The sequence below is a fragment of the Idiotropiscis lumnitzeri genome, chromosome 15, assembly GCF_059441095.1.
Source record: "Idiotropiscis lumnitzeri isolate Australia: NSW breed Sydney's pygmy pipehorse chromosome 15, RoL_Ilum_1.0, whole genome shotgun sequence".
NCBI lineage: Eukaryota > Metazoa > Chordata > Actinopteri > Syngnathiformes > Syngnathidae > Idiotropiscis > Idiotropiscis lumnitzeri.
The window spans coordinates 5752001-5779568 of NC_142405.1; the positions used below are offsets into that span (position 1 = coordinate 5752001).

The 27568-nt window shown below is 43.7% G+C and overlaps 4 protein-coding genes across 6 annotated transcripts; 3 read left to right on the top strand and 1 right to left on the bottom strand.

Annotated features, from left to right (window-relative positions):
- Positions 1-19: 19 nt before the first annotated feature.
- On the top strand, positions 20-3163 carry dxo (decapping exoribonuclease). The gene is made up of 7 exons (XM_088317690.1): positions 20-408; positions 823-1286; positions 1466-1692; positions 1963-2182; positions 2278-2413; positions 2484-2578; positions 2714-3163. The coding sequence occupies exons 2-7, from the start codon at positions 829-831 to the stop codon at positions 2820-2822; spliced, it is 1245 nt and encodes a 414-aa protein (XP_088173816.1). The 5' UTR covers positions 20-408; positions 823-828; the 3' UTR covers positions 2823-3163.
- Positions 3164-4841: 1678 nt separating this feature from the next.
- gprc5c (G protein-coupled receptor, class C, group 5, member C) lies at positions 4842-8398 on the bottom strand. Of its 3 annotated transcripts, none has more exons than XM_088317308.1 (4): positions 8072-8398; positions 5884-6883; positions 5378-5481; positions 4842-5261 (listed from the first exon to the last, which is right to left on the bottom strand). In XM_088317308.1, the coding sequence occupies exons 2-4, from the start codon at positions 6860-6862 to the stop codon at positions 5166-5168; spliced, it is 1179 nt and encodes a 392-aa protein (XP_088173434.1). In that variant the 5' UTR covers positions 6863-6883; positions 8072-8398; the 3' UTR covers positions 4842-5165. The 3 variants fall into 3 exon arrangements, with proteins under 3 accessions (XP_088173434.1, XP_088173433.1, XP_088173435.1); XM_088317307.1 differs by lacking the exon at positions 8072-8398 and adding an exon at positions 6974-7088; XM_088317309.1 differs by lacking the exon at positions 8072-8398 and adding an exon at positions 6974-7089 and having other exon boundaries at positions 5172-5282.
- A 3554-nt stretch (positions 8399-11952) lies between these two features.
- On the top strand, positions 11953-15012 carry LOC148322462 (BTB/POZ domain-containing protein 17-like). Its single transcript, XM_088316804.1, has 3 exons — positions 11953-12208; positions 12939-13224; positions 13466-15012. Exons 1-3 carry the CDS (start codon positions 12121-12123, stop codon positions 14538-14540), a joined length of 1449 nt encoding a protein of 482 aa, XP_088172930.1. The 5' UTR covers positions 11953-12120; the 3' UTR covers positions 14541-15012.
- Positions 15013-15705: 693 nt separating this feature from the next.
- map2k6 (mitogen-activated protein kinase kinase 6) lies at positions 15706-27184 on the top strand. The gene is made up of 12 exons (XM_088316805.1): positions 15706-16092; positions 21388-21457; positions 21856-21904; positions 21985-22098; positions 22161-22280; positions 22356-22472; positions 23045-23096; positions 23174-23301; positions 23420-23497; positions 23651-23790; positions 23997-24042; positions 25062-27184. Exons 1-12 carry the CDS (start codon positions 16074-16076, stop codon positions 25137-25139), a joined length of 1011 nt encoding a protein of 336 aa, XP_088172931.1. The 5' UTR covers positions 15706-16073; the 3' UTR covers positions 25140-27184.
- Positions 27185-27568: the final 384 nt, after the last annotated feature.

Here is a 27568-nt window from a genome sequence, read left to right on the forward strand (position 1 = left end):
GGTTTATTCTTGCTCTGCTGAAGTCAAGCCAAATTCAAAGGCAATACTGCCCCCTATATGGTTAAAAGTGGTCTCTGCATGTCTAGAATCTTTGTTGGTGTGTTAATTTTTGGCAGATTATTAAGAACATAACAAGGAGAACGGACCGGTATAGATCCGTTAAAATTGGGTGCAGGTTCCGAAATAGACGGCAGTGATAAATAATTACTACATAGGCCGATGTCCAGAACTAAAACTAAGCAAGAAGAGCGCTGTTTTGGACTATCGCTAGCAAGGCTAGTTAGCTTGCTAGCTTCCATTACGCCCCCTTTTTCTTTTCTCACGTTTAGCCTGCTGCCCGGGAAAATGTGGCTTATTTAGCATTCTTCATTCGTGTTTAAGCTTTACTGTCTGTGGTCCTCCTCACAGGTAAGTGACGTTAAAAATGCTATAAGTCTTGGTTTATTGTATTATTGTTTGTGGTTGCACGTCATGCACACATGTCCATATGCAAAACTAGTATTATTATTTTATGCACATACACTATATTGAATAAAGTATTCACTCTACTGCCTCGACTCAATTTGACACATCGCAGCTGCAAATCTTCCAAAAGGCTTTCGACAAGGTTTGGGAGTGTGTTTGAGGGGGACTTTGATCATTCTCCCAGCAGCACATTTGGGAGGTCACACTGATGCTGGACAAAAAGCCCTGTCCCTCTCAGTCATCACTCTAAATGAGCCCAACAACCCTGGGATAGACTGCAATTTTCTTCCTTCAGCATTTTGTGTCTCTTCATCTTAGCTGCATCAGCAGGATTTTGAGTTCTCTCTCCCCCATCAGGTCACCATGAACCAGCACCACTCCCACAATTCCAGCTTCCAGCACCAGCGGCAAACATGCAAGAGATGGAGAGATGATAATGAACATAATGACAGAGGACATAAATTTTCCAAACCAAACCATCCGCAGCACCAGTCCGGGGCATCGGCTCGACAAACGCCACCGAGCACTCAATCTTTGAGTACCAACAGGGAGCTTTACGAAAGAGACTTTCCCCTGTACAAGCAGCCCGTCGAAGTGGGTTCCTTTTCCCTGGACTCCAAGCGCAGGTTCTTCAATGACAGCAGGCAGCTGAGGTATTACGTGGAGCCTCAGAAAAGGCCGCATTTTGACTTGCGGGACGGATATAGAGACCGTTATATCAAGAGGGACGACAGTGTGAAGGAAAAGCTGGACCACATCCTCCGGTGGATCTTGGCCAACAGACCGAAGCTTGCACGGAGGGCGGACGCGTCGTCTTCATCGTAAGTAGAGGTGGGAACGGCAGACTTACTTGTCTTCCAATGTCACGATATAGAGATTCCTTGATTGTTGATTTGAATTCATTCCTTAATAGCATGTGATAATTGACAGGTTGTGCATCGATCCGGTACCGTAATTTCCCCAATTGGGGAAATTATTTTTTTTTTACTCTCCTCGACAGAGGCTTTGACGTCGACTTTGTGACGTGGCGAGGCCATTTGACCAAGCTTCTGACCACGCCCTACGAGACACGGGAGGGCTGGTTGCTGGCCGTCACCAAGTTCAAGGGGACACTTTACGTCAGCGAGGTGGAAACGGACGCCGCTCGCCGGGATCGAGAGAATCGGACTGGGAGGCACCAGGAAATGATGTATTGGGGCTACAAGTTTGAGCAGTATATATGCGCAGGTAAGGAAGTATGTTTTGTACTTTTTAAAATCAGACACCTTGATCATGATCTTATTTTTTTTTTATATAATTGCCAATTAAAGCAGGATTTACTCATAATTGTTTTGAGAAATCCTTAATATGATCAGTTTCTTCAAATGAGTAAATATCAATTCTTAATAATAACATAGAATAAAAGTAATATGAGCACATTTTCTATAGGACTAACCCTCATTAAGGTCACTTTCTGACTTTTTTTTACTTAAAATGTCCACTGCGTCTCCCTGGAAGACAAAATGGACGGCTCCGCCGATTCCAGCGGCGTGGTCAACACCAACGAGGCCTTCTGCACCGTGGTTCAAACCCGTCTCTCGGACCACAGGCTGCTCTTCTCCGGCGAGGTGGACTGTCGGGACAAAGCTCCGGATGCTCCGCCTCCTCCGGCCTGCTACGTGGAGCTCAAGACGTCCGCGGAGATCACGACCCCCAAACAGCGGAGCAACTTTCACAGGTGACTGACAAATATGTGCCTCGGTGAAATAAAGATTGTGAAACGCCGTTTTAGGGAATGGTGAGGATGAAGCTCTCGGATGATTTTCTCATCAGGTTCAAGTTGCTCAAGTGGTGGGCGCAGTCCTTCCTTCCCGGAGTCCCTCGCATCGTGGCGGGCTTCCGGGATGACGACGGCGTTGTCGTCTCCGTGGAGACCTTTCACATCTCCAAGATTTCGCGGCTCATCAAGGTACGTATCTCAGCCGGCTGCGTGTGAACGTGGGACAATCGCAACAACTCGTCTGCGTCTCTTGGAGCAGGCCGAAGACAAGTGTTGGAGGCCGACAGTCTGCATGAACTTCTGCAGCGACTTCCTGACTTTTGTCAAGCGTGTGGCGACCGAAGACGATCCTCAGTGAGTTCCAATTAGATTTGTGATCAAAGAAGTTATACACATCAAGCAAATTTTCAATGTGCAGATTCGAAACTTAATGATCACAATGCATGTGCACAAAGAATGCGTTCCTAAAATATCTTCTCTGTCTTTCAGTGTTGTGTATCTGTTCTGCTGGAACCCTCGCTGTGACGTGGCCTACTCGGTTCACAGGCACTCCTCTTATTCGTTCCTGCCAGACTGGTATGTGAAGGAAATGAGCTAAAGAGTCTCTCCTGAGAGGTTCCAAGATGCACGCAACAAAAGACTCAAAATCCGTCTTGGCTGCATTTTTATTTTCATTTTTTTACGGGATTCAACAACAATAAACGTTCACGGCAAGATCCAACCTAACAGAAGAGGACCCGCCTTTGCCCTTTCTACACAACTCCGTTATGCGGCACACAGCTGGTGTGGGCGTAGCAACAGGACGTGTGAGGAAAATGCAAAAATGTCACGCTAATTTTGAAGATTTCATTCGGATGTGCACTGTAAAAGTGTCTCGTGTTGGCGAGTCTGTCCTGATCTTTTTATGAAAATTAATTAAAAAATAATTTTTGATACACATTCGCGAGTGTTTTGTTCACATTACATATACATTTTTCGGCTGGCATCTAAGAAGCTGACAAAGGAAGTAATAAGTGAACAAGGCTTCAAGTAAGAATTGCGTGACAACTTAGTTTGATGTAAACATTGCACCCCCATGTGGGCGGAGCCAGTGTCATGTCTAACTAGAGGCTAATTGCGTCCCGTGCCACTTGTGCAGCGCAGGCACTTGTTCATGCCACCAACAGCAACGGTGAGGCGACATCTTGCACTGACATTCACAGTCTAACCAAAGCCGGACATTGGACTTTCTCTTAGATGCAGTTGCAGGGTTGGAGCGAGAGGCTGGCTATGAATACATTAAGAAATAAAAAAATTTAAAAAACTCCATATATCAGGTCTTTGCGTTTTAACACTCGTGTCAGTTGCAGTGACAATTACTGACTGGTGATGGAAAAGTCACGGTAGATCAGCATCCCTTGAAAGCATTTTACATTAAAGGGGAAGTCAACCCCCCCCCCCAAATTTATTTATTTTTTGCAATAAAATGTTCACTAGTGCACCTTCACGAGTCGAAACATAGAATTCGGATTAATATTGCGTTCACGGAATACGGATTAAACGGCAATATCCACCTGTTTTTAGCCATCTGAAGGGGCGACCATTTTGTCACTTCTATCAACTGAAAATGACGAAATATTTTTTTAAATGAAATAATATACTGTAGGGCGTTTTTTTTTTTTCTTTGTTTTTTTTCAGAAACGACCATGTATAGCGTGGCGCTTTTTTTTTTTTAAGAAATGAATAGCCTTAATATACATGGTCATTTCTTTAAAAAAAAAAAAAAAAGTTACTATCTACGGTCATTTCTTTAAAAGCGCACGTGGCCGCCCATCTGCAAGTGACATGCAGCTCGAGCGCTCGGGAGAAGGATTTGCTGCGATTCTAATTGATGACAACATTGATGAACTAGTGAGTTGAAGAAAAAAACCTCGCAGCATCTTTGCGTTTTTCTTTGCGCCTATTTGGGTACATTTCTCTGCGAGTGACCGTCACCGCAGTACATATCTTCTTTTTGTGTCTGTGTGTGTTGTTGTTTTTTTGTTTTGCATGTGCAAAAGCTTCAAGCATTTATTTGATCGCTCGTTTGGTGATATGGTGACATAACACACACGGTGTAGCGTATGAAGTGCTGCCTGCATGAGTGAAAATGCTTTTATTGTCTCTACAAAAGTTTTTTCTTTTTTTTTTTTTTTTATCGCACCCTCTCAATGAATGTGTGTGGTACTTGCAACCCACTCAACTTGTTGTGTAACAAAGCTGCTACTCCTTTCAACCAGATCGCAATACCCTTATAATAGCACATTGTTTTGCAACAACAACAAAAAAAAAAAACAATAATGCTCCCTCCACCCGACTCATGAGTGGCTGAGATTACGTGGATTTATCACCGGGTTGTGTCGTTTCCACTGCTTGTGGAAAGACCGCTCAAGGCTTATCGAGCCGACGCATGCAAATGACAGCTCAGGTTGCGCCTCACATGGTTTTGCCACTGGCAACCACCACAACACACTTGCCATGACATTAGGTACACCCGAACTGTCTCTCGGCAGAGCCGATACAAGCGCAGATGCTTCATAAAGATCTGCAAAATGTCGGACAAACAAAGCGGAATTTGTGATTTGGGATATTACGAGTTTTATTATTTCAAGGCACTACAGGATAAAATGACATTCAAAATGAGATTAATATGGTAATCCTTCAAACAAAGACGTCTTTCCTCACAGCAAGTGCACTTCATACCAAAAAACAGCAAAAGCATAACCTCATGATTGTAATAATCCCGATTTGGGAAGAGTAGTAACTACAAAGCAGCACATAAAAAAAAGTGTTTCCACTCTGGGATTTCATGTAAAAAAAAAAAAACGGACCAAAGAGTAGATAATAATCATCACGCCAAGATGGCGATGGCAGCCAGGCTGCTGTTGCCTGCCTGCGTGCATGCGAGCGAGCGATATGGTTGCTAAGAGCCCAACGAGCGATCCAGGGAGCCGCTGCCGCTTCCGCCGGCGTTCAAAGAGGAGGCAGAGGCCCGGCGCATCATCGTGTCCTGGTCCATCTGTGTGAGCACAGATCAGCGCTTTATTCAAAGACAAATGGGGTTTATTTATTATTATTTTTTTATTTTTTTTTATTTTTATTTTTATTTTTTTCAAACATGAATCAGCCACTCACCTTGGTCAGACCTTTAGCGATCAGAGCGATTTCTGTGGGCTGGTAGACGCAACTTCGCAGTTGACCGTTATAAGCGTCGTAAGGCGACACCGGCTTTGATGGCACTGATGATGAACGACAGCAGAAAGAAAACAGTCCATTGTCATCCACGACTTTCATTTTAACCATTCTCAAATTTATGCATTTTCACCTTTTTTACTTACCTAAATAATAACTCGATTTATAAACAATCCGATCCTAAAGGAACTTACATAATTATAGTGTTTCAAAGAATTTGATTTGTCGTAATATTGTTTACATTTACACATTTTATTGTTTTGTTGCCCCCCAAAATAATCGTGATTTCAATTATTATTTAAAAAATCGTGAGTACTATTCTTTTTCATAATCAAGCTGCCGTACCAACTGCCAAACTTGAGAAGTGAGCTGAGTTGCTTGTGCGGCCAACATCGGGTGGCAGTTTCTCAAAATTTTGCAAAAAAAAAAAAAAAAAATTCTGTTGTTACCTGTTGGGGGCTCGTCCATTGTGAAGGCTTTATTTTCCATATACACCGTCTGGTGGGGTGGCTGCGGCTCTTTGAGAATGTTGTCGAACGCCAAGCTCCTGGCCGGGTAGATGTGGTCGCCATCGTGGGGGGGCTCCACGTCCGGATCCCGCTGGGTCAGTAAGCAAATCCCCGGGACGGCGTACAGGAGAAGGAACACCCAAGCGTTGGACACCACGGCCACCGCCAGGGTGGGATCGTCCCAGCCGGCGTCTCCCACCGCTCGGTTCCCGCCGACGTACATGGCGATCCAAGCCACCCAAATGGCCACGGTGAAGAGACCCGAGACCAGGATGAAAGCTCCGTCCCGGCGCCACCGCTTGTGCTTGTTCGCCAGCGAGGACACGGCTATGAGCACGGCGGCGAGCAGCAGGGCCATCACGTAGATCAGCGCCATGACAAAGTCCTGGTTGGCAAAGTCGCAGGACGGCTCGGCGGCGTCCATACCGCTCGGCGGGCTCCGGACCACGGTGATGAGGAGCCACTCGGTGTTGATGATGACCTCCACCAACCAGAGGCCGAGCGCTCCCAGGCACAGCATCCAGCTCCTGGGGCCCCGCCCCCGCCTCTGGAGCAGGATCAGCCACAGCCCGTGCATCACCAGGCAGGCCAGGCATCCCGAGAACAGGACGCCGAAGAGGAACCGCCGCGCCACGCAGCTGACGGAGTAGCGGCCCACCACGAAGGCGAAGGCCAGACCGAAGAGTCCCAGGGTGAAGACGAGAACGCCGGCCTGCAGGGCCACCATGCCTTTCCTCTTCTTGTCCGTCGCCAAGGGCAGGTAAGCCATGAGGATGACGAACAGGACAAAGGCGGTCACCACGCCGGTGGCGGCCACTGCCTCCACCACCACCCCCCACACCGCCGTCAGGTCACAAAGGTTGTAGTAAATAGAGCCGATACTGGACCCGCATCCTTTGGGCGGGCCTGTCAGTGCCATCGCGTTCTTGCAGGTGAGATCCTGCAAACACAAAAAACACTATTAGTCACTTAGCGAGTACGCTACCCAGGGTCATCATCATCACTATTTGAAGAAATGAACGACAGTCACCGTAAATTGTAACATTTACTCCATCAAGTTGTGTTCATGTATTCCCAACATTCTTGACTGCTCTGCATCCAGTTCATGCGGTTGTGAGATTTGCTTTTATCCAATCAGATTTCAGCATCTGTGAGTTGTTGCCAGGTCAGAATCGGTAGTGCTGGTCCATGGATCTTGAACTATTAGCAATGCGACCGCTTCCTTCAACAAAGGTGTCACCAATGTGCCAATATCATTTAGGTATCAGGTATCGACTAGGATGACGATACTAGCCACCGATACCCGAGGCAAAGAAAATCTGACGTGGTCTAAATTGAGCAACAGTTTGACAAATTGGGGAATTATCATCTGCATCAGAAAGGAACGTTGTGTTCACAATGTTTTGTCACTGTGTTAAATTAAATTCTATATTTATTGATGAGCACTCAAAGAGTCAATATTCGTACTTGTATCGGTCAGCGAATGTGCTATTGAACATCCCAAGTTTCTGTGATTGCTACATGACAATATTATAAATATTTTGTGTAGTATTAATTCTCTTTTTATAATTCTCTTTTGATTTATATTTGTTCCAGAATTGTTTTTTTTTTTTTTTTTTTTACATATAAATGTTTTCTGCATTTAGGCTATGACCTTACTACTGCACTAGCGTAGATTAATGATAGACGACAGCGTACACAAATTGGTTGTCGACGCACATACACGATGAGGTTGAGCTCAAAATGCTTTCCACAAAACGTGTTCTGGTAGTGTCCTCAAAGTTCTATGGGGCAAAAAATTTTTTTTATTTTTTTTTATTATGATGCTCAATGACCCTTTGACATTTTAAAATGCAAAATCGTAACCATCCTTGCTATTTAGACCGTGATGCATTCATCTGAGAATTGTTACAAAATAGTAAAAAAGCATAGATGACATCCTAATATTTTTCCTTCATATCTGCTGTCGATTTCAAACATTTCTTTTTTTAAAAAGTCAGTCAAAAAACATCCTGGAAGTTCCTACTATTTGTAAAATTGAATCAATAAATACATATTTTTAAAACCTTCTAATTCCTGAATAGCATCCGGAATAAGGCAAGATGAATAACCATTTTGGGCTTCCTACCTGTGCAGCTCAACAGGTGAGGTGGTCCAGAGAGACGTTTGTCCCAAATGTCGCAATTGTTCTCTTGGCAATTTGGTCGTGTTCTCCTCAAGCAAATAATGCGAACAATTTCCTGCTCACTGCTTCACTCTCCCAGTGGACAGCAGTCTCCCAATCCTCCCACTCCTCCTTCCCATCGTGTCATCGGCCCGCCGCTGGTCCCGAGCACGTCGCCTTCCGCCAACCGGAACCGTCCGAATGGACCTCAGCTCAACTCGCCTCACTTCAGCTGCTCTGCTCTCTTGTTCGGCGTCCGACCTCTCCTTTGTTGCTGGCAGCTTTGCATATTCGGCAAGATTAGGAGTCGGCCTGCTTATTTGTTGCAGGCGCTTTATCGGCCCAAACAAAGAGGCCACTCACCTTCTCTCGAGTGGCTCGTTTCTAGTCGAGATCACCCCACGCAACCGGGTCAGAATGCGTCGTCGTCAAGCACAGACTGATGCTGATTAATGGCCTTTTATTATTAGCTTGATTAGATCACTTTTCTGATGAGACTTCCTCTTTAGGTTCTCAGTAGAGTGGTCATTCGTCAGGAATGGAATCGAATCAGTTGTACATGCATACATATGGATACAGTTGCACTATTGACACTTTGGGCACGATTTGGACAGTTTCACTTCAGGGTGTAGTCACTTTTGTTGCTAGCAGTCTCATCTTGTCCCATGAATCGTCATAAGAGCTACTCTCATTTTTTTCCCCCAAAATATTGTTTTTACAGTATGTTTATAATTTTGTCAGTTGCGACATTTAATTTCGAGCGCCACCTGGTGGACAAATGTGTGACCCTGGTTGACGTGACAAAATGGGATTACGCAACCAAATGGACGTCCTTTTGATTGAGCTGTTGAAAGGCAGGCCACTCAACCACTATTATTAACTATTATAGTATTTTAATCTCACACGCACCCAAAATCCATGTCCAAAAAAAAAAGACAGAGAATCATCTTAGATTTTATATAAAAGCTTCAAATAATGTTGTGACCAACAGTGAGATGATTAAATGAATTTACAATAAATCCTAATCACCATTTATATTGAATTAATTCGAACATACATCGAATGTAGTTCATCTTTCACGGATATTTTTATTTATAATAGTAGAGTTTAATAATGCAGATAGAAACACGGCACGTAGAATGAACTTTATTTTTTTTTAAACCTACAAAGTATAGCCTACTGTGTGACGGTACATCAGGCAGATAATGGAGACAATTCACTAAAATACACAAGTCTACATTTTCAAATGAAAGTCATAATATCGCCATGAAAATTAACTGACAAATTGGATTTAATATTTATGCATTTTGCCTGAACAGAATGAGTGTAACGCGTGTATGACAATGAAAAGCGCATGTGAGTGTTGTTTTTCCAGTCCGCGTTTGGTGGGGGAGGTGGATCCCCCCAGGCCCGGTGCAAGATTAAGGTCATCCAGGACAGACACCTTTTTTTTTGTCTGAAGCGAGATGGCAAAACGCCAGCTCGCTAAAAGTACTCTTTAGATTTCGTGATGGAGCCTCCTGTGGTGAATCGATCTCTCCCTGGTCGATCCAGCAATTGGCAAATTGTTTTTTTTTTAACATTGTGGTTCTGTTAGCAGATTCTTAATAGGATCCCGTCACCAAGGAGAAAGCAATGTGACCTTAATGAAGGGCATGCTATTCCCACAAGCACGCCTGGCAACATCACAGACACACAACTGATAAACACATGATTGCTTTCAATTTATAGCAAATACTGTTCTAACACTATACCAAAAGTCCACAACTGTACTAACAAAGTACACATTTTCATTTCACTTCTTTCAAGGGCTGTAATGTTAAATTATGCATCTAGTTAATTAACTCTGAATAAAGTTCACGTTTTAATAGCGCTGATATCTATGTTGCCCGTGTCGCTAGCTAGCTAAATATCTTGCTATCTCTCTAGTCGTTTCACAATTGCCATTTCCTTCCGTTCATACGTCCTCGTCATGTCGTAAAATTTGGGATGCATTTGTTGGATAGGGCGTGGCTAGGAAAATATTTTGTGTTGCTATCACGGAAACAATATGGGTGGAAGAGTTAAAGTATGTAGCCGTAATAATTTACAAAGAGATGCGCGTACTCTGCATTCTTGATATTGAGGAATGGCTTTTGTTTAGTCTTTTTTTTTTTTAAATCCCTTTTATCATTACATGGAAATCTGTGGGCTGGAGACAGGGTGGCTAGTTCACTAGTACCCAACCATTCCAATTGCAAAGACTCAGAGACATTCTTAGGAATGTCTTAGCAAAACTAGCAAACTAGCTAGATATTCTTAGGAAGACCGTTTTTGCCAAGTTTAAAAGATTCTATTCTGCGTTCTTGATTATTGAGAACTGGCTTTTCGCATGTTAGCTTGTAATCTTCCGTCTCTAACTAGCTAGCTTGCTATAGTTAGCATGCTATCTGGCTATCTAGCTAATGTAATCTCTATCCATTTAACACCCATTGAAATGAAAGTTAGAACTGGTTTAAAGATTTTTTAACTGTGTAAAATAGACCCAATTTAGACTAAACTAAATGGGGAAATAAATATAGAATAGCATTTTTCACTGCAATGTGACTTTACAGAAAGCTGGATCTCCAAAACCTAAATGAAGTAGATACAGTGATAGGGGTCCACAGTTTTGCTATATATTTTTTTTGTATAGCCTTTAAAATCTCCCCGGGGGGAGACGATGGCCCCATTTCTAATGTCATTTCCGTATGGACTCCGTAGTCCAGTCTCGTCTTCATTAAGGCCACTCCAGATTTCCTCCGGGAACGTGTCAAGTTATTCATAGCGGCAGCTCAGGTTTGGGGTCTCGTTCTAGCTTTTAAAAAAAAAAAAAAAAAATAAAAAATATTTTTTTTAACCCCACTGCTCCCCTCTGGGCTTTACCACAACCCACTTCCATCGAAAGTGATGATGCGCATGGTCTCTCTCCAACTGGACTTGGCGTGTTTTAAAACCCAACACATTGCATGTTGCCATTTGATTGACCGAATGGTTGAAAAGGTCAGTAGGTCAGAAAAATGCAATAAGAGTATTTACGGTATTTAGACAAAGGCACTCACAAGTCAAAGCAAAAATTCGACTGAATGACAGCTCATATCTCAAGGCATGACCGTAAAGATGGATTGATTAAAAATGTAAAGTCAAAAAGGCGGAGAAGATTCTAATTCTTTATCAGCAGATTTTGTAAATTGACAACAAAATAGTCCGGCGTGTTGTCGAGGATGCACTGCCAAATGTGTCAATCACAGCAGACAGCTTCATGTCAATGTTAGCGAAAGCCAACGTGACGATGAGCAATCCTGATTGACACATTCAGTTTCAATCAGGCGAGTTTTGCCTAAATTGAAATGAGCAAGCCATGCGCAAATCAAATTATACCCCCATTAGTTTGGTGAACACTGGCATCAGAAAAGTAATTACTCCCCAAAAAAAAAAAAAAAGCAGGCCCCATAAATGAATTATGAAACTTGATTGACTGCCACTAGCTGAGCAAATTAGAACCGTAATTGTATTTGGCAGATCGTCTCAGTGCTAGCTTGATGATTAAAGCACTGTCGAGAGAGAGTGAGAGAGAGAGAGAGCGCGAAATATCACAAAGGGCGTTTTTACAATTCCAGATACTGTACGTGCAGTGTTGTGTGCCATTAAAAGATGAATATTGATTGCTGATAGCGCCTCTAAAATAAAATAAAATAACAAATAACAAAAAAAACATTAGGCGCAGTCCACTGATCGATTTCACGTAGCATGCAAACGGGGAGGAATTCAAAATCAAAGCCGTCGCTATGGCAACGCCCCTGCCAGATTCCACCAATCAATGGAGTCGGCCGGGGTTTGTGAGATGCGCCAGCGGAAGGCCAGCGTCCTACATAAAGCGTGCGGGACGGGGAGCCGGGCGGCAAACACGCACACACGCACGCACACACACGAGGGGGCAAAACACTTCTGTGCAAAAAACAACAACGCAGCGAGAAGACTGTTGAGGAAACGAGATGATGCCTTCTCGTCATCTAGGCTTGCTTCTCGGGCTCTCTTGGATCAGCCTGCTCCTCTTCAGCCACTTTGGAGCAGTGAGAGGAGGTAAGATGATTTTTTTTTTTTTTTTACAACTCAACTTTTGCTTCATTCATTTCTTGCAAACCTTCTGCATGGTGGGGGGCTTTCTCAGTGCAGCCCCCCCCCCCCGCCCCCCCAAAGCGTCAGCGCGTTGTCGGGCAAGTCTTGCTTGAGTATAGCCGGCCAGCCCGGAGGCAAGCCACTGATTGCTCGGTTGTCTGTTCTCCTCAAGCTGCCCGCATCCAAAACACCGCGAGTCCATTTGCTGGCTGGCGTTGTGCCGACCCAACAATACATTAAGGAGGATGAGGCGGGGGGGGGGGGGGGGAGAGAAAAAAAAAGGAGAGTTGGGAAAGGCTTCAACTCACCAGTGACAGTAATTTGGGCAAAAAAAAGGGATGGCTGCTTTAGTTTGCCACTTGTTGACAATGATTGTCTTTGTGCTTTGATGACTCAAATTATTTTATTTATTTATTTTTTTTTTTTTGGAGGCGGTGTGGGGGGGGGGCGCCCGTGGTTGCAGATGAAAACTTCACAGTTGATTGAGAGATTTCTCATCTCCTCCGGTTGTCCAAAATTCTTAATAGTCTGTACTTGAGTAAAAAAAAAAAAGACTGGATAAGGTAGAAGTGATGATGACTGATTCAACTCCTGACGTGAAAGTTAAAAAAAAAAAAAAAAAAAAGAAACTCTCCCTCCGAAATGTACATTTGCAGTAAATTGTGCTGACTTACCGCCACTTGTGTGTCGTCAGTTCCCGTGAAGTTGGACGTGCCCCCGGACACGGCGGCCACCGTCCTCAACCACTCCATGAGTCTGGTGCAGCGGATGGAGGGCCTGCTGGCGGCGGGCAACGGCAGCGACGTCACCCTGCGCGTGCACACCATCAACACGGACGAGGTGAAGGTGATCCAGGCCCACAGTTTGCTGCTCGCCATGCAGAGCGACGTGTTCGACGATCTGCTGCTCGGCCGCAACGGCAGCACGCTGGTGCTGAGGGAGCCGCCCGACTGCGCCGCCGTCTTTGACAAGTTCGTTAGGTGAGGACGACTGTTGCGCAAGGCGAGTTTCACATATGGCCGACGTGAGGTCACGTCACGTGACGTCACCTCTGAACTGCGAGGCGGACGTTCTGAAGTTCCACACTATTTGTTCTTAGATTTGCCTTTGAGGCTTGCAGTCTAAAACGGGACAGTGTGGGCTTCGGCGTGACTCAGATGGGAAAGACTGTTTTCGATCATGTTTCAATGCGTTTGTGTTTTTTTTTTTTTTTTTTTGCAGGTACTTGTACTGCGGTGACGTTTCTGTGCGTCTGGACCAGGCTATTTCATTGCACAAGCTGGCCAGCAAGTACCACGTGTGGAACTTGCAACAGGGCCTGACCCAGTATATGACCCAGCATTTGTCTAGCGACTCCCCCACGGGCCACGTCGTCGGGTGGTACAAGTACGCGCTGCAAACGGGCGACGCGGCCCTGCGCGACAGCTGCCTGCAGTACCTCTCGTGGAACCTGACGTCGGTGCTGCAAAGTCAGGAATGGGGCTCCATCAGCGAGGAGTTGCTCCTCTCTTTGCTCCAGCGCTCGGATCTCATCCTGCAGACCGAGCTGGAGCTCTACGAGGCCTTGGAGGCTTGGATCGACCAGAACCGGCCCGTTGGGAAGACGACGGAGACGGCCCTCAGGTTGGTCCGCTACGGCATGATCCCGCCTCAGGCTCTCTTCCGTCTCCAGAAGCAGTCCAACCTCATGCAGAAGTATTACGAGTCCATCCGGGATCTCCTCTACCTGGCCTTCCAGTTCCACTCGGCGTCACCCATCACGTTGGCCAAATACTTTGACGTCAACTGCAGTATCTTCACCCCCCGCAACTACCTGTCCTCCTCCTGGGGCTCCCCGTGGATCATCAACAACCCGACGCGTGACGACCGCAGCTTCAGCTTCCAGACGCAACTGGGCCCCAGCGGCCACGACGCCAGCAAACGGGTGACGTGGAACTCGCTCTTCTCCCCTCGCTGGCTCCCGCTGAGCGCCAGGTCCACCTACAGCGAGATGGGCGCCATGCAGCCCACCCGCACCGACGGAGGCCGGCCAAGGATCATCGTCACGCCGGCCACGTCCAGCCCGGACTTTGCCGGGGTGAGCTTCCAGAAGACGGTGATCGTGATGGCCAGGCAGCAAGGCAAGGTGGTGGTGCGCCACGTCTACAACTTCCACCAAAGCACGGAGGAGGTGGGAGACTTCCTGGCGGGCGCCGACCTGCAGCGGCGCGTGTCCGAGTACTTGATCGACAGCTCCCTCTATCTCCACGTTGTGATAAAACCGCTCTACCATACCCTGCTTGTTGCGAAGAAATAGACGCAACTGTCCTGCACACACACACCCACACCCCCACACGCACGCACACACACCTGTATTCATATCGCAGCATACACACATTTTTCATTACTTTGTGCATTAATCGTCTTCCAATTATTTGATAGTATTTCATGCACAAAACATAAAATCATTGTACTGTATTTGTTCAGGCAATGTGTCGTCAGGCAGTGTTCTTTTTCCTTATTGCTTAGTATTTTCTTAGTATTCATTTTATTTTTAATTTTATTTTATTTTATTTTATCTAGATGTTTTGTTGTTCTATTTTAATTACAATGCAATTTTAGCATTCCCTTTTGTTCAGTAGTGTCCTTCTCTAATAATTAAGCATTTAATTGCAGGTTTTGTTTCTCTTCCCTATTTATTGTTACATGTACATTTTAGCTAGATTTTAATGAAGCTCCAACAGTGGAAAAAACTCAAAAATAAAATAAAATCTGAGAGTAAAAGACAAGCTGGTTTTACATGCTGATGAATGAAGTTGTTTATGGCACAAAGTCCGCACTTGGCAATGTTTTCGCATTGTATCATTTGGAAAAGGTCAAAGTTGCAAGAATTGAGTTAGATGTTTAAATATTAAACAAAATATTAAAACTTGGTATACTTTGGTATAATGTGCGATATTTCAGAAATAAGATCATATAAGAAGCATCAGTCTTAAGATTACTTACTTTATTCATGTAGTCTGAGAAATAATTGGAGAATAGTATTGTAGATTCACAATATTAAAGTTGAAATATTACAACTTTTCACTTGTTACAGTTGGGCTCATCAATTTCCATACCCAGTTATAATTTAGTTTGTCAATGATTGACAATTTGGGAGAAAATATGACAACCACAATAATGACGTCTAAAATTACAAATTTGTTACTAGTCCAAATCATTTCGATTTGTAGTTTTACGTCGTAATTTAACAAGCTTTCAAATAATTCCTTGTTTCTTTGAAGTTACCACATTATCGACGTCTCCTTGTGTGCAGTGGTTTCTATTTATTGTTCGTTAATAATTGAATTTGTGAGTTTATGTTACTCTTCATTTTCCAAATATGTATTTCGTGAAAAAAATTAAAGACGAACACAAAAAAGGCTCTGTATAACTTGAGAAGAAAACAACAATTCCCAAGATGCTCGGCGGTGTACCCGGAAGTACGTCATCACGCAGTTGGCCCCCTCAGCTGTCAGACTTTGGCCACCCTAAAAAGTGCAGGGTTTTTTTTGTTAGCAAACTTACTCGAAGTGTGGAGCCCGCACCGCCTTCAATCCAAACCGTGCATCTGCTTGCTAATCGCCCGCTGAACGCTCGTATTAGCAAACGGTGGCGTTCGGAGCACGCACGGGCGAGACATTTTTATTTCATTTTTTTCCTTTCATCGCTGCTGCTGCTAGTTTTTTTTCCCCTGCACGAGCAGCCTGCGATCCTGAGCGGGCGTACGGGTTCGATGCGGGGAGGGAGGGAGTAGAAAAAGGCAAAAAGTCTTTGTGCTTCCCTTCCCCCTCATCAAAGCGAAGGGGAAATGTCTCTGTCCAAAGGAGGTATGTGTTTTTTTTCACCCCTCTACAACACTCACTCATGCTACTTTCTCCCTTTGGAATGCATGCATGCATGCATCTTTGTATGTGTGTGCGGAAGTCGGTTTCGTAAGCTAGCCACCTTTTAAGAAATGAAAGCACGCCAGGTGGAAAGCTTTGCATGGTGCACAAGAAAAAACAGCAAGAAGCTAGTCGGCATGCCTGCTTGACTTTGTATTGTGCAAAGAGAGTGTGTGCGTGTGCGTGCGTGCGTGTTCGGAAGCTAGCCCCCCCCCCCCGCTGTTGACATGCTAAATAACATTTGCAGCTAGCACTGTGGCTCGGTTGTCTACTCGCGTCGCAATTGTCTTCACATTGCAACTTTAGGTGATTTGTCGGGAGTGGAAAAATAGAAAATGTGCGTTTAAGCTTGAAATAAACGCGTTGAAGTGATTACATTTGATTTAGGGAAAAAAAAAGATACAATGGCGACTACAGGTGTTCGTATTTTTGTCGTCGTGACGTATGACTCATTAGTTGTGATTGATAGCTACAGTACATCAAAACACGTTGAGCCTCGCCTTCGTGTAGCTTTTCTCCATTCTTGATTTTTTTCAAGTATTGCTGCATGTTGGTTTGCCCAATGTTGGGAAAAAATGGGCATCGGAAAAATCAAATAAAGGTGCTCCCTCTGCGTCACACGCACACACACACAGGATGATGATGTCGTCAATTTACATTTCAAGTTCACCGCTTGTGCAGTTACACAATCATTCTAGCGTTACCATGGTGGGGGAGTACACATACTGTGGCTCCCTTTGGCCTACCAAGGCATGTTTTGACTTGTGCTGCAGCTCTGATGTTGACAGTCGGCTGGATGCAAGCAGCTAGCCGCTGCACAGCTTCTCTGCTATCCTCATCATCATCCTCACCAAAGAGTAGACACCTCCTCCAAAATGTTTCTAATCGCCTGCATTAAAAGTTTAGGCTCTAAATTTGCTCCATACTTTGATCCCCTGCATACTTTGATATCATTTCATACTCACTCTAAACCATATGGCACAGAGCGAAGCACCTGCAATTAGACAGTGAACCCACCGACCGAATTCTGCTGCGAAATGCAAAAAAAAAAAAAAAAAAGGGGGGCATTTAAATTATTCCCCACACAACTTCTTTTTTTTAGCATTGCCTATATTAATAGTTTGAGTAAAAAAATATACCACAAACTAAGATCCCACAGCATTATATTATCATGCCAAACTCATCTTTAAACTTCAACTTTCAAAAATAAATGGTATCCATATGGCTGGATTTCATTATTTTTTTTTTAAAGAAAATGACAATTTCTTGCATCTGGAAAAAGCTCTGCGCAATTTCAACTAACATCCCAGGCGAAACGTTCCCCTGACATGCAAAGATGCCTTTTAAAATACATCACTTTTACAATTCCTGAAATATTCATTTTATTACATGTTAATTACTTGATGGAGGGAATGCTCAATACGTTTTTTTCCCCCCATGCATACACCAGTTTGAATATTCACTACTTGAGTACTCATCGATACCTGTAGTCCTTTTGATCTCTAACATTTCATTTAACACGATGACAAAATTGATGTCATACTGTCTGTCACAGTCTAGCGCCAGTCCTGCCGACGAGGACTTATTCGATGTCAGATTTCTTTGCCTTCCTTAAGTATTGATGGATGGTATCGGCAGCCTCTATGAGTATCTGATACCTCAAAAAGGAGGATGGCATCGGCACTCGCCTATCCAGAGTTAATGGAAACCATTTCTGCATTATTTATCTATTATCAGTTTTGTAATCTCTGAAATGCCACAAGATGGCGACAAAGAGCCTGTCTTGGTGCCCAGGAACTCCGTGGACGTGACGTAACCGACCGAGAGACGTTTCTGAACATTTGCGAGGGGGCTTGGCTCGACAATTTTTTTCCCCCCACTAGTCGAGGCAGCACTCCGATGCTAATAGTACTTCCTTGACCTCAATTACTAATTTACTTCAGGGCGTGGGCGCCATCTTGTGGTTAGGTGAATTTGCGGATAGGGAACTGCCATAGAAGGTGGCGGGTGGTTCACCGTAATTCAAGCGTTGAGTCGCTGAGTCAGGAAATATAATAAAAGGGATACTACGAAAGTATTAATAAGTATTTATACAGGTAATGAGAAGATTAAAAAAATGTGAATGGAGGTTCGTTGATAAGCAGCATGAAAGCAGCATCCGTTGTTTTTTTCCTTTGATTTACAAACGGATCTTGCTTTTCGAGTGATGCAGCTTACAAATTTTTCTTGCTACAAGTCAAGTGGTCATTTGGCTAAAAACGTCTTCCAAAAAAAGGCTTCAAGCAGTAGCCACTCCCACTTGAAGTTTGCTGTCAAACTAAACCGAAAACAAAAGAGAATTGCGTAATATGTATTTAAAGCGACTGCATAACTTTTCTTTATACGGGCGGTTGCTAACACACAATACGAATCTGCGTCATTGTTGCTGCAGTTGTAACCCTTTACGCGATATATTTGAACACAAACTGTGCAGCAACACATGTAGACAGATATTAAATATACTTTCATTTGGACATTTGGGCGGAATTTAATTTCCGTTTACTTCAATGGGTAAATAAGATTTTACGGTCCAAATTGTTTTGAGTTCAGAGTCTGACCAAAGAACGAATGGAACTTGTAAGACGCCACTGTATTTGAATTGTTTATTTTTGGTAGCGAGCTAGCATGTGCTTGGTATTGCTATGGCGGGTTTGGACACTTTGGCTTCTCCCGCAGCAGCACCCTTGACAGGGCGTGTGGAAGATTATCAGCACATGAGTCACCCAGCGTGCCTGTGTACAAACCCACGCGAGGAAAGCTTCCTGACGGCCATTTGCCACGCGGGCCATTGACCCTTTGAACTCGCCGCAATCCAGAAAATTCTCTTTAGTGCGACGTTCCCATCACGCCAACCAGGGTGGTTTTTGTTCGTCGGCCTCGACAAAAACATTTGCCCCTCGGTTTGCTTATTTAATTATTTAACCTGAAAGGATTATTCTGGAGACATAAGTGAATATTTAAAAATATTTTTAAAAAGTCAGATAATCACAAACCAATAATGTACCATATAAATATAGAATAAAATTTAGACATGACAGTGCCAACTTTTGTTTTCATTTTTCCTTGTCGTACTTTACGTAGATCAACTGCAGCATCGGCATACCCGCCGCTCTGGCGCCGCCCCACTGGCAACATTTTGCATTGCGCCAAGCGTGCGCAATGACATCATAGCCCCCCCAAAAAGGCACCTCGACAGTTGTCGTGTTTTTGAGCGGCCGTGTCACGGCGTGCACGTCTGCACGCACATGCGCTATGTGGCCACCCTGCGAGTCTACGCGTCACCGAAAATGGTTCTTTTTCCGTAATATGTTGGAGCACAAGAGTCCTCGATGTTGCGGCACGTGCGTGCATGCTTTCATGTGCAGATCCTGTATGCATTTTTGCAACAGAATTTCGAAGGCCCAATAAAAACCTTTGGTATGCACCCCCCCCATATGCATTTTTCTTTTTCTTTCTAACTAAAGACCGACATATTTGTCAGGTCACTGCAAGCCGTTGGGTGCTCTTACTTCATCGTGCACAGAGGAAGCGCAGTCTATTTTTAACATTGCACTCGACGAGGACGCGGCGGCCCTATTTTCGGCGTACAGCTCAAATCTGCCTAACGTTTGGCTGCAGAATCTCCGAAATATTCGTCCGACTTGTCAGCCAAACCCCCCACCCCACCCTACGCTCCCATTTGATCCGGTCAGTGGGGGTTTTACTGAATCACACTTCCTCCTGACTGCTGCGGCGTGACTCACTAACAGGCTATGAGAGCCAGTCAAAACTCTGAAACTGTCCCCGGTGCCTTTTTGCCGCTACTGTCGAAGAACGTCGCGTGAAACCAGTTTTCCACACCCGTGGAGTGAAACTCATCATCCCAGTGGCAAAGTCAAGAATGAGCCGAAAGGAACCAGCGTCTGTGCCGAAAAGCTGTTCTTCCCGTGCGAGGCCTGCTGGTTGTGTCACTCCACGAAAGGGAAGTCCCTGCGGCTGCTGGTTTAAAAAAAAAAATAAAAAAATGTTTATGAATGAACTCTTGTCACAGACCCAAACGCAGAAAGCCCCTCGCGGGAATTTGCCGCATAGTTTACTGCACGGCACGCGGCCGGTAAATCACTCTAAATGCAACGATAAAATAAAGACGTGCTGACGGCATTATCAGGAAGATGGATTGATTTTCTCTTTCCAGAACTGTCGCTCAACCCCCTCTCTCCATTTGGGTCATGATACCAGTGTCGGTTAGTCATTAGTCCGCCCTTCTCCTGTTGCAGGTCCTCCGCTTGTTGTTCACCTAATCTCCACTTAGATAACGCGTCATTGCTGGAATTTCTCTTACAAAATCAGAGTGCACCTTGGTGGGTTTTTTTTTTTGCACAACAATAAAGCCATCAAAGCTTCTTTGAAAAACATGAAAATCATCACATGATACACTGGCAGATTTTCAATATGTTTGAATTTTTTTTTTTTTTAGAATTTTAGGCAAAATCACTGATGGGTTATAATAACATAATTTGCCGATCAATCAAAGACATTGATTGCATCTGCAAAATGAGACTTGACAGCAAACACTCCAGGAATGTTCTGTCCTGACATCGTTAAAATGCTTTTTTTTTTTTTTTTTTTTTAAGGGTTTAATTTTGTTTGTTTTCCCCCAATGCATTTCAATGGGCGTCAATTGCTCACAAATTTTGGCTATTCAAGGGCCGGGCCACTCTCAATCCTTGACAACAGTAAACAAACAACACGTGTAAATAAATTGGCCGAGCTTCTAAACGGATCAGTTAGCGTTTTTTTTTTTTTTTTGTAAGCACACTGGTGATAGTCTCCAAAATCGTGACTGTGTAAAGTGTAAACGCTTGATTTTAACGACAGTCCGAACAACCGATATTGATTCTATTGGTTCTTGCCGAATTTGTTTACGTTTTTTTGGGTCACGTTTTGCAGATTCTTCTTCTTCTTGTTGTTATTTTATTTCTACTTTTTTTACACACATTACAACATAACACCAAATATTGATCGTCGATGCCTGCCGCACTACCTTACTGCATCCAGCAGAGGCGCTGTTGACTGATTCCAAACAGGCATGATATGACTTTTGTTGGCGTTTTTATGTGAAATGTGAATGAAAATGATGTAAAGTCATGTAGTGCATGTTCAGAGTGACTCTCAATTCTGCTTTTACTTTGCAACTTACAAGCTTGTCTCATTTCTCAGGGAAGAAGAAGAACCCTGGGCTCAAGCTGGCCAAGGAAGTCTTTGCGCAGCCCCCGCAAGCAGTAGCAGCGTATGAATATCTCCATATCTTATCTTTTATCCGCATATCCGTCAATCTATATTCATGCCGAGTGAAAGATCCTTTTTTTTTTTTCGGAGCTAAAAATGTGGTTGTGAATTTTGCCAGCATGTTTTAAAATATATAAGTTGGACAAATATCCAAATGAGTTGAGCTGTTTTAGGTTCAACCTGAAATCGCACCTGAAGCCAAACGGAACATTTGTGGAGTAACATCCATTCTCAATATTTCTGCTTTTAACTCATTCACTACCAGCCAAGTAAATAAAATGGATCTTTGACGTCTTTAGCCGTCAATGGCAGTAAATGAGTCTGTAGCATTAGAAACGAGGATGCTAGCTTGAGCGGCGCACATTTTTCTTTTCATTTCAACGCGATTCTTCCTCACAGGCCTCCTCGAGATCTCGACTCCAAAGCGTGCGTCACCATCGGCGACCAGGTAAAGTCCTCTCACGTTGGCTGGCCGCCGTTCGTGAAGACGTTTATTCGAGGTGACTTCTTTATCTGATGACTGTCCAGAACTTTGTGGTGAAGGCGGATGACTTGGAGCAGATTGCCGAGCTGGGCAGGGGCGCGTATGGCGTGGTGTACAAGATGAAACACGTGCCCAGCGGTGTGATCATGGCCGTCAAGGTGAGTGAAACTTGCAACGTTGTGACGCGACGCGACGTGAGCGTGTGAATATGACGCCACAGCGGATTCGAGCCACCGTCAACACGCTGGAGCAGAAGCGGCTCCTGATGGACTTGGACATCTCCATGCGGACGGTGGACTGCTTCTACACCGTCACTTTTTACGGCGCCCTCTTCAGAGAGGTCGGTCGGCGTCCTGCGCGAGTCGCGTTCATGCGGCATCGTGAGCTCAAAGACGTTTTTTTTTTTTTTTCTCAGGGCGATGTTTGGATCTGCATGGAGCTGATGGACACCTCGTTGGATAAGTTCTACAAGAAGGTCATTGAGAAAGACAAGACCATACCCGAGGATATCCTGGGCAAGATCACCGTAGCTGTACGTAAACGTCAAAATTTCATTTTACATGCGTGTTGAATGAGCATGTAAGCAAATGTCAACATTTGGGTTTACAAAAGGCTTCGAATGAACAAATTTGTTCGAATATGTTGTCATGACTATCGCCGCATTTACTGGTGAATTTTTGATTATTTTTGTATTTTATTTTCATGCAAATATTTACTGAAATCATGAGCGGTAGAAATTTAGGTTGTTGTCCAGATGATATCAAAGATTTTTTAACATTTACTGCCATTGACGGCTAAAGACGTCAAAGATAATTTTTTTTTTACTTGGCCTGTAGTTTATGAATTAAAGATGTTTTTCAGATATTTTTTTTCCTTTATATTTAACAGCAGAGGGAGTTCCTTCCAGATAATTTATTCCGTATAATAAATGTGTCATAACTGGGGCCTGATTGCTATGTAATTGTTTGAAACCGACATTCGGTAGAAAACAACAAATGCTGAATAATTTGGAAGACGGTGTCAACGGGCACATGTCCTTTGTTGTATGGGTCGCTTGAATCTTTGTTGTTGAATTCTTTCTCTGCTCTTGACTTGGTTCCCCAGATCGTCAAGGCATTAGAGCACCTGCACAGCAACCTGTCGGTCATCCACAGAGGTCAGCGCGGAAATGTTCACGTTGCGTTGACTCTCGGCTTCCTTCCCTGACGCCCCCTTTCTCCTCTCGCCGTTCAGATGTGAAGCCCTCCAACGTTCTCATCAACACTCAGGGCCAAGTGAAAATGTGCGACTTTGGCATCAGCGGCCACCTGGTGGACTCGGTGGCCAAGACCATGGACGCCGGATGCAAGCCTTACATGGCGGTCAGTGGCCATTGAATGGACTTGCTTCACTTTTTTCTTCTTTGTCTTTGCGTGGAAGGCTGAACGATGATGGAAAATCATCTAATTGCGATTTTGTTTTTGTTTCTTTCTTTTTCAGCCTGAACGCATCAACCCGGACCTCAACCAGAAAGGCTATAGTGTCAAGTCGGACATATGGAGTCTCGGTATCACAATGGTGAGGCCACGTTAAAGTTTCGAAATTGTATTGCTCTTTTTTGCTGCTGTTGTTTTTTTTTTTTTTAAATCCCCCAAAACTTTCATTTAATCAGGGGTGTGTAGACTTTTGTGTCCAACATCCATTATAAATATTTTGCGTTTGCCACTCTAGATCGAGTTGGCCATCCTGAAGTTTCCGTACGAATCGTGGGGTACGCCCTTCCAGCAGCTCAAGCAGGTGGTGGACGAGCCTTCCCCGCAGCTGCCGGCCGACCGCTTCTCGCCAGACTTTGTAGACTTCATCTCCAAGTGGTGAGACTCACTTCTCACTCACTCCTCTTCCACCCGGCTCATTCGGAGACAATAACAGGATTGTCACCTTCGGAGCGCCTTGTGTACATGCATGAATATTTTTTTTCCCACTTGTTAGGTGGCGGTAACGGCAAATGGGAAATTGTCCACCAGGGGGCAGTGTTTTCCACCTTATTAACTTCAACCCGTTTTATTTGTCCTTACAGTTTAGGAAAGGAGCCCGATAAGAGACCAGCTTATACAGAATTAATGGTAAGTATGCTTTGATGAATTATTTGAATAGTTAACTGACTAATTGAAAGTAAGCCTGGATTTTTAGACTTTGAGACTGTTCGATCTTTATTGGAAATTGAAGACTTTTTACGAAGCATAAACAACGTATGGATGTGTGTACTCAAATATATACATGATGTTGAATTATATTTCATGATACTTTCCTTAAATTGTCTTTTGGAGTAAATGTGGCAATGTGATGTACATTATGTGTACGTGTGCTACAATAGGCTGTAGCTAAGCACTACAGAAAATGGACAGATTAATTGATTATTTTAGGTATATATAATTATTTTTAGAAAAAAAAACATATGCAAATGTGTCTATTTTTTAAACAGAATTTCATTAAGCATATCCGAATGGCAAGGTCAGTTTGCACTGTTTAACCTTGCAAACTGCTGAGATGCCATTTGACTGAAAAATAATCTCCGTGGCTAAATGTATGATAATCTGGGCTTGTTTCATTGGAGAATTGGCATTGAAAGTTTTTCCTTTTCACTGGCAAGGAGATAAACTGTTTTAAAGGAAATAAAAACACGTTTCCCCATGTTGTCGCGTTACATTCACACGCCGACCCGAAATTATTAGACGTAACGTTTGCCCTAACGAAATAAAATGAAAATAAAAATGCTTTGGAAGAATATAAACTGAAACTAATTATTTATTTGTAAAAAAAAAAACTATAATTAAAGGAAAAAAAAAGATGTATTTTATAACATGAGTACTGAGTACTACAGTTTATTTATTTATTTTAATTTATTATTATCCATAACGTCATAAAGCTCTTTTTGACTTAAATACTATGTTATAGTAGATACGTTTGTTCGACGACTACTTCCGGCTTCGACACCAATTTGGATGAAGTCACCATTCTCGGAATGGAACCCCGTCGTAAACTAAATACGATTAGCGCTGTTGCATGAACCTGGTTGTCTTACAATGACATCAAACGGCGGTGCTCACGTACTCCTCCTCCTCCTCTTCTTTTCCCGCCGCAGAAACATCCATTTTTCACCCTGCATGACTCCAAAGACACAGACGTGGCCAGTTTCGTCAAGGTCATCCTGGACGACTGATTCCCTCTCAGTCCACAGTAGGCGCGACCTCTCCGTCAACGCTCCCTCCGATGGCCTACCTTCCTGTTTTGTTTTGTTTTGGTTTTAAAGAGAAAATTGATAAAAAGAAAAGAATACACCCCACCCACCCCCCGCCCCAGCTACTGGAATGACAGACTCTCATGCAGCCGCACTCAGCAGGGCGCGGCCTGACGACTGACGGCCGCCCTGGAGCAGGAGAGCGCTTCTTAAAGCAACTGGAGAGGTTTGACTCAAATTAATATGAACGTTTTTTTTTTTCTCTATTTTTTTTTTTTGTTTTCATTTGTTCGTCTTCCCCCTTTTACAGAGCCAGCCTTTTTTTCCCCTTTGATTCAATATTCAATAATTTCAACCTTTCGTCTTTTCTCGGACGCTGTATTTACATTATCAGCATCTCTTCATACTGTATATTGTCAACGTGTGTGAATTTTACTCGGGTCGTATCGGCGCATCGAAGGTAACGCTGACGAGGGAGGTGTCGTCTCTTGGCGGGGCCGTCCAAGCCCGCCCATGACCCGCTGTTGCTATGGATACCACCTGGAAGTATTCTGTGGTCCACATAATCGATCGAGCTCACAGCTGCTCCTTCTGTGTGCTAGCAAATTGTGTGTGTGCTGCTGTTGTTGTTTTTTTTTTTTTAAATATTTTGACCTGCATTACGATTTTATTTTGGGTTGCATGTAAAGAAAAAAAAAAACTATTTTTGGGCTTATTTTTCCTAATTTCTGGAGTCTTTACATATGAGGCACTGGCCAGGTGTGACAAAGAAGCGAGACTGGGAAAAAACTGAGATGGTGTGGTGCGCCATCTTGCTGATATTCTGTGATATTTAGGCGCACTTCTCCAAGTCTGTGCTTGTTTTTCTGACTTTTATAGCAGTAGATGACAACATTTCTGAAAAGGAAGCAGAGAGTGAGAGGCGTGATGGAAAATCCCAATTGAAAGATTTGCAAAAAAAAAAAAAACTGAAAAAGAAGCACAAGGATTACTTTTCCCTCTCACCGTGCTTCATTCTCAAACTTTCGCATGGCACACTCTGGTCACATCTGCTTCTTTGCTCCATGTTTGCGCTTCGAAAGTTAAATGAACCCGACGCTACGCAAATGTCCGTAGAAATGCAGAGTCGGCGTTTGATTGTCGTGAACTACGCAAATTCCTAAAAGCTCACAGAGCTTCAGAGCATTGTGCTATGCGAAAGCTTGAAAAAGAAGCCCGTAGCGACCGAACACGGCTGCCTCAGTCTCATTTCTTTGTTTGCGTTGCTTCTCCCAGAGACCTTCTCATGCCTTATACACTCACACACACACACACACACACACACGCGCTCACACATTATGTTAGGGGGAATAATTTATGTTGAAGATGTAAATACTGTCTCCTCTATTATTATTATTATTTTTTTTTTTAAAGTGTGACACTGTCAGTGACCCTGATAGTGCAGCTGAGTGACAGAGTGTTTGGTAGTAGTTTGTTTTAATGCAGTGTGCCATGCACATACAGTCCACACACCGACATATATTCTGGCCTATTTTGGATGTGCTGCTCAGGTTTCTGCGCTCTTTCCTTGAGAGCTCGGCCCGTGTCTATGCAGAGTCACGCATCAGGAGGGCCATGTGGTCTCCCCACTACTCCCACTCCCACCCACAAGTGTTCACAGGCTGTGATCTTGTCAGTAGTCTTGCTCTGGTTTACACTGTAGTGCCACCGCTATCGGAAGAATACAAAAGAAAGTCGAGAGTATTTATGAGAATAAGGGAACGTTAGCAACACCGCAAACGAGCTGCTGTTTATTTTTCTCCTCCTTCTCCTTAACAAAAAAAAATTGTAGTCCTTCGACGGCCCTTCCTCTGATGTGTCAAAGTGACTTTTTTTTTTTTTTTTTTTACACGGATCACAACGAGAATGGAACACTTGCTCTACCTCTTACTCCTTCACTCTATTTGCCACCTCTTCATTTGGTGGGACTGACAAACTTGAACTCTGGAAAGACAAAAAAAATAAAATAAAGGCTTTATTGTTCAGTATGTGGATGCTTTCATTGAATGCAATTGTGTGTTGGGAGAATTTTGATCAAGCGGCAACATTTTTCTTTATCTCAATTCAATTTTCTACACATTTTTCTATTTAATTTCTGAATGTTGGGTTTCCGTTCGCATTATGCTGTAATCATCAGAATTCTGAAATAAAATCATGAAATATTCTACTTGAATTTCTACTCGATTGAATGAATTTCATGATTATCATTCAACTACTAAAATGACATTTTAACTGGTGACGTGGACATCCATTTCACTGCTTGTGGTAAAAGCTGTTTTTAAGTCTATTATAATGATTCTATTCTTTTAATTGTGTTTCTTTGCCTTAATAATTACGTGCCTATGAATGAAATCCCGTCTTCTTCGTCAGCC

Bases quoted from the DNA above. Each gene is read 5' to 3' on its own strand.
- dxo (XM_088317690.1), top strand. From the start codon at position 829: ATGAACCAGCACCACTCCCACAATTCCAGCTTCCAGCACCAGCGGCAA. The intron at 2,414-2,483 runs GTACGTATCTCA...CTCTTGGAGCAG, and splicing joins AGATTTCGCGGCTCATCAAG to GCCGAAGACAAGTGTTGGAG. The intron at 2,579-2,713 runs GTGAGTTCCAAT...TCTGTCTTTCAG, and splicing joins GCGACCGAAGACGATCCTCA to TGTTGTGTATCTGTTCTGCT.
- gprc5c (XM_088317307.1), bottom strand. The intron at 5,482-5,883 runs GTAACAACAGAA...GTTCATCATCAG, and splicing joins AATGGACGAGCCCCCAACAG to TGCCATCAAAGCCGGTGTCG. The intron at 5,262-5,377 runs GTGAGTGGCTGA...GTGCTCACACAG, and splicing joins TCGCTAAAGGTCTGACCAAG to ATGGACCAGGACACGATGAT.
- LOC148322462 (XM_088316804.1), top strand. From the start codon at position 12,121: ATGATGCCTTCTCGTCATCTAGGCTTGCTTCTCGGGCTCTCTTGGATC. The intron at 12,209-12,938 runs GTAAGATGATTT...GTGTGTCGTCAG, and splicing joins CTTTGGAGCAGTGAGAGGAG to TTCCCGTGAAGTTGGACGTG. The intron at 13,225-13,465 runs GTGAGGACGACT...TTTTTTTTGCAG, and splicing joins GTCTTTGACAAGTTCGTTAG to GTACTTGTACTGCGGTGACG.
- map2k6 (XM_088316805.1), top strand. The intron at 22,473-23,044 runs GTACGTAAACGT...TTGGTTCCCCAG, and splicing joins TGGGCAAGATCACCGTAGCT to ATCGTCAAGGCATTAGAGCA. The intron at 23,302-23,419 runs GTCAGTGGCCAT...TTTCTTTTTCAG, and splicing joins GATGCAAGCCTTACATGGCG to CCTGAACGCATCAACCCGGA.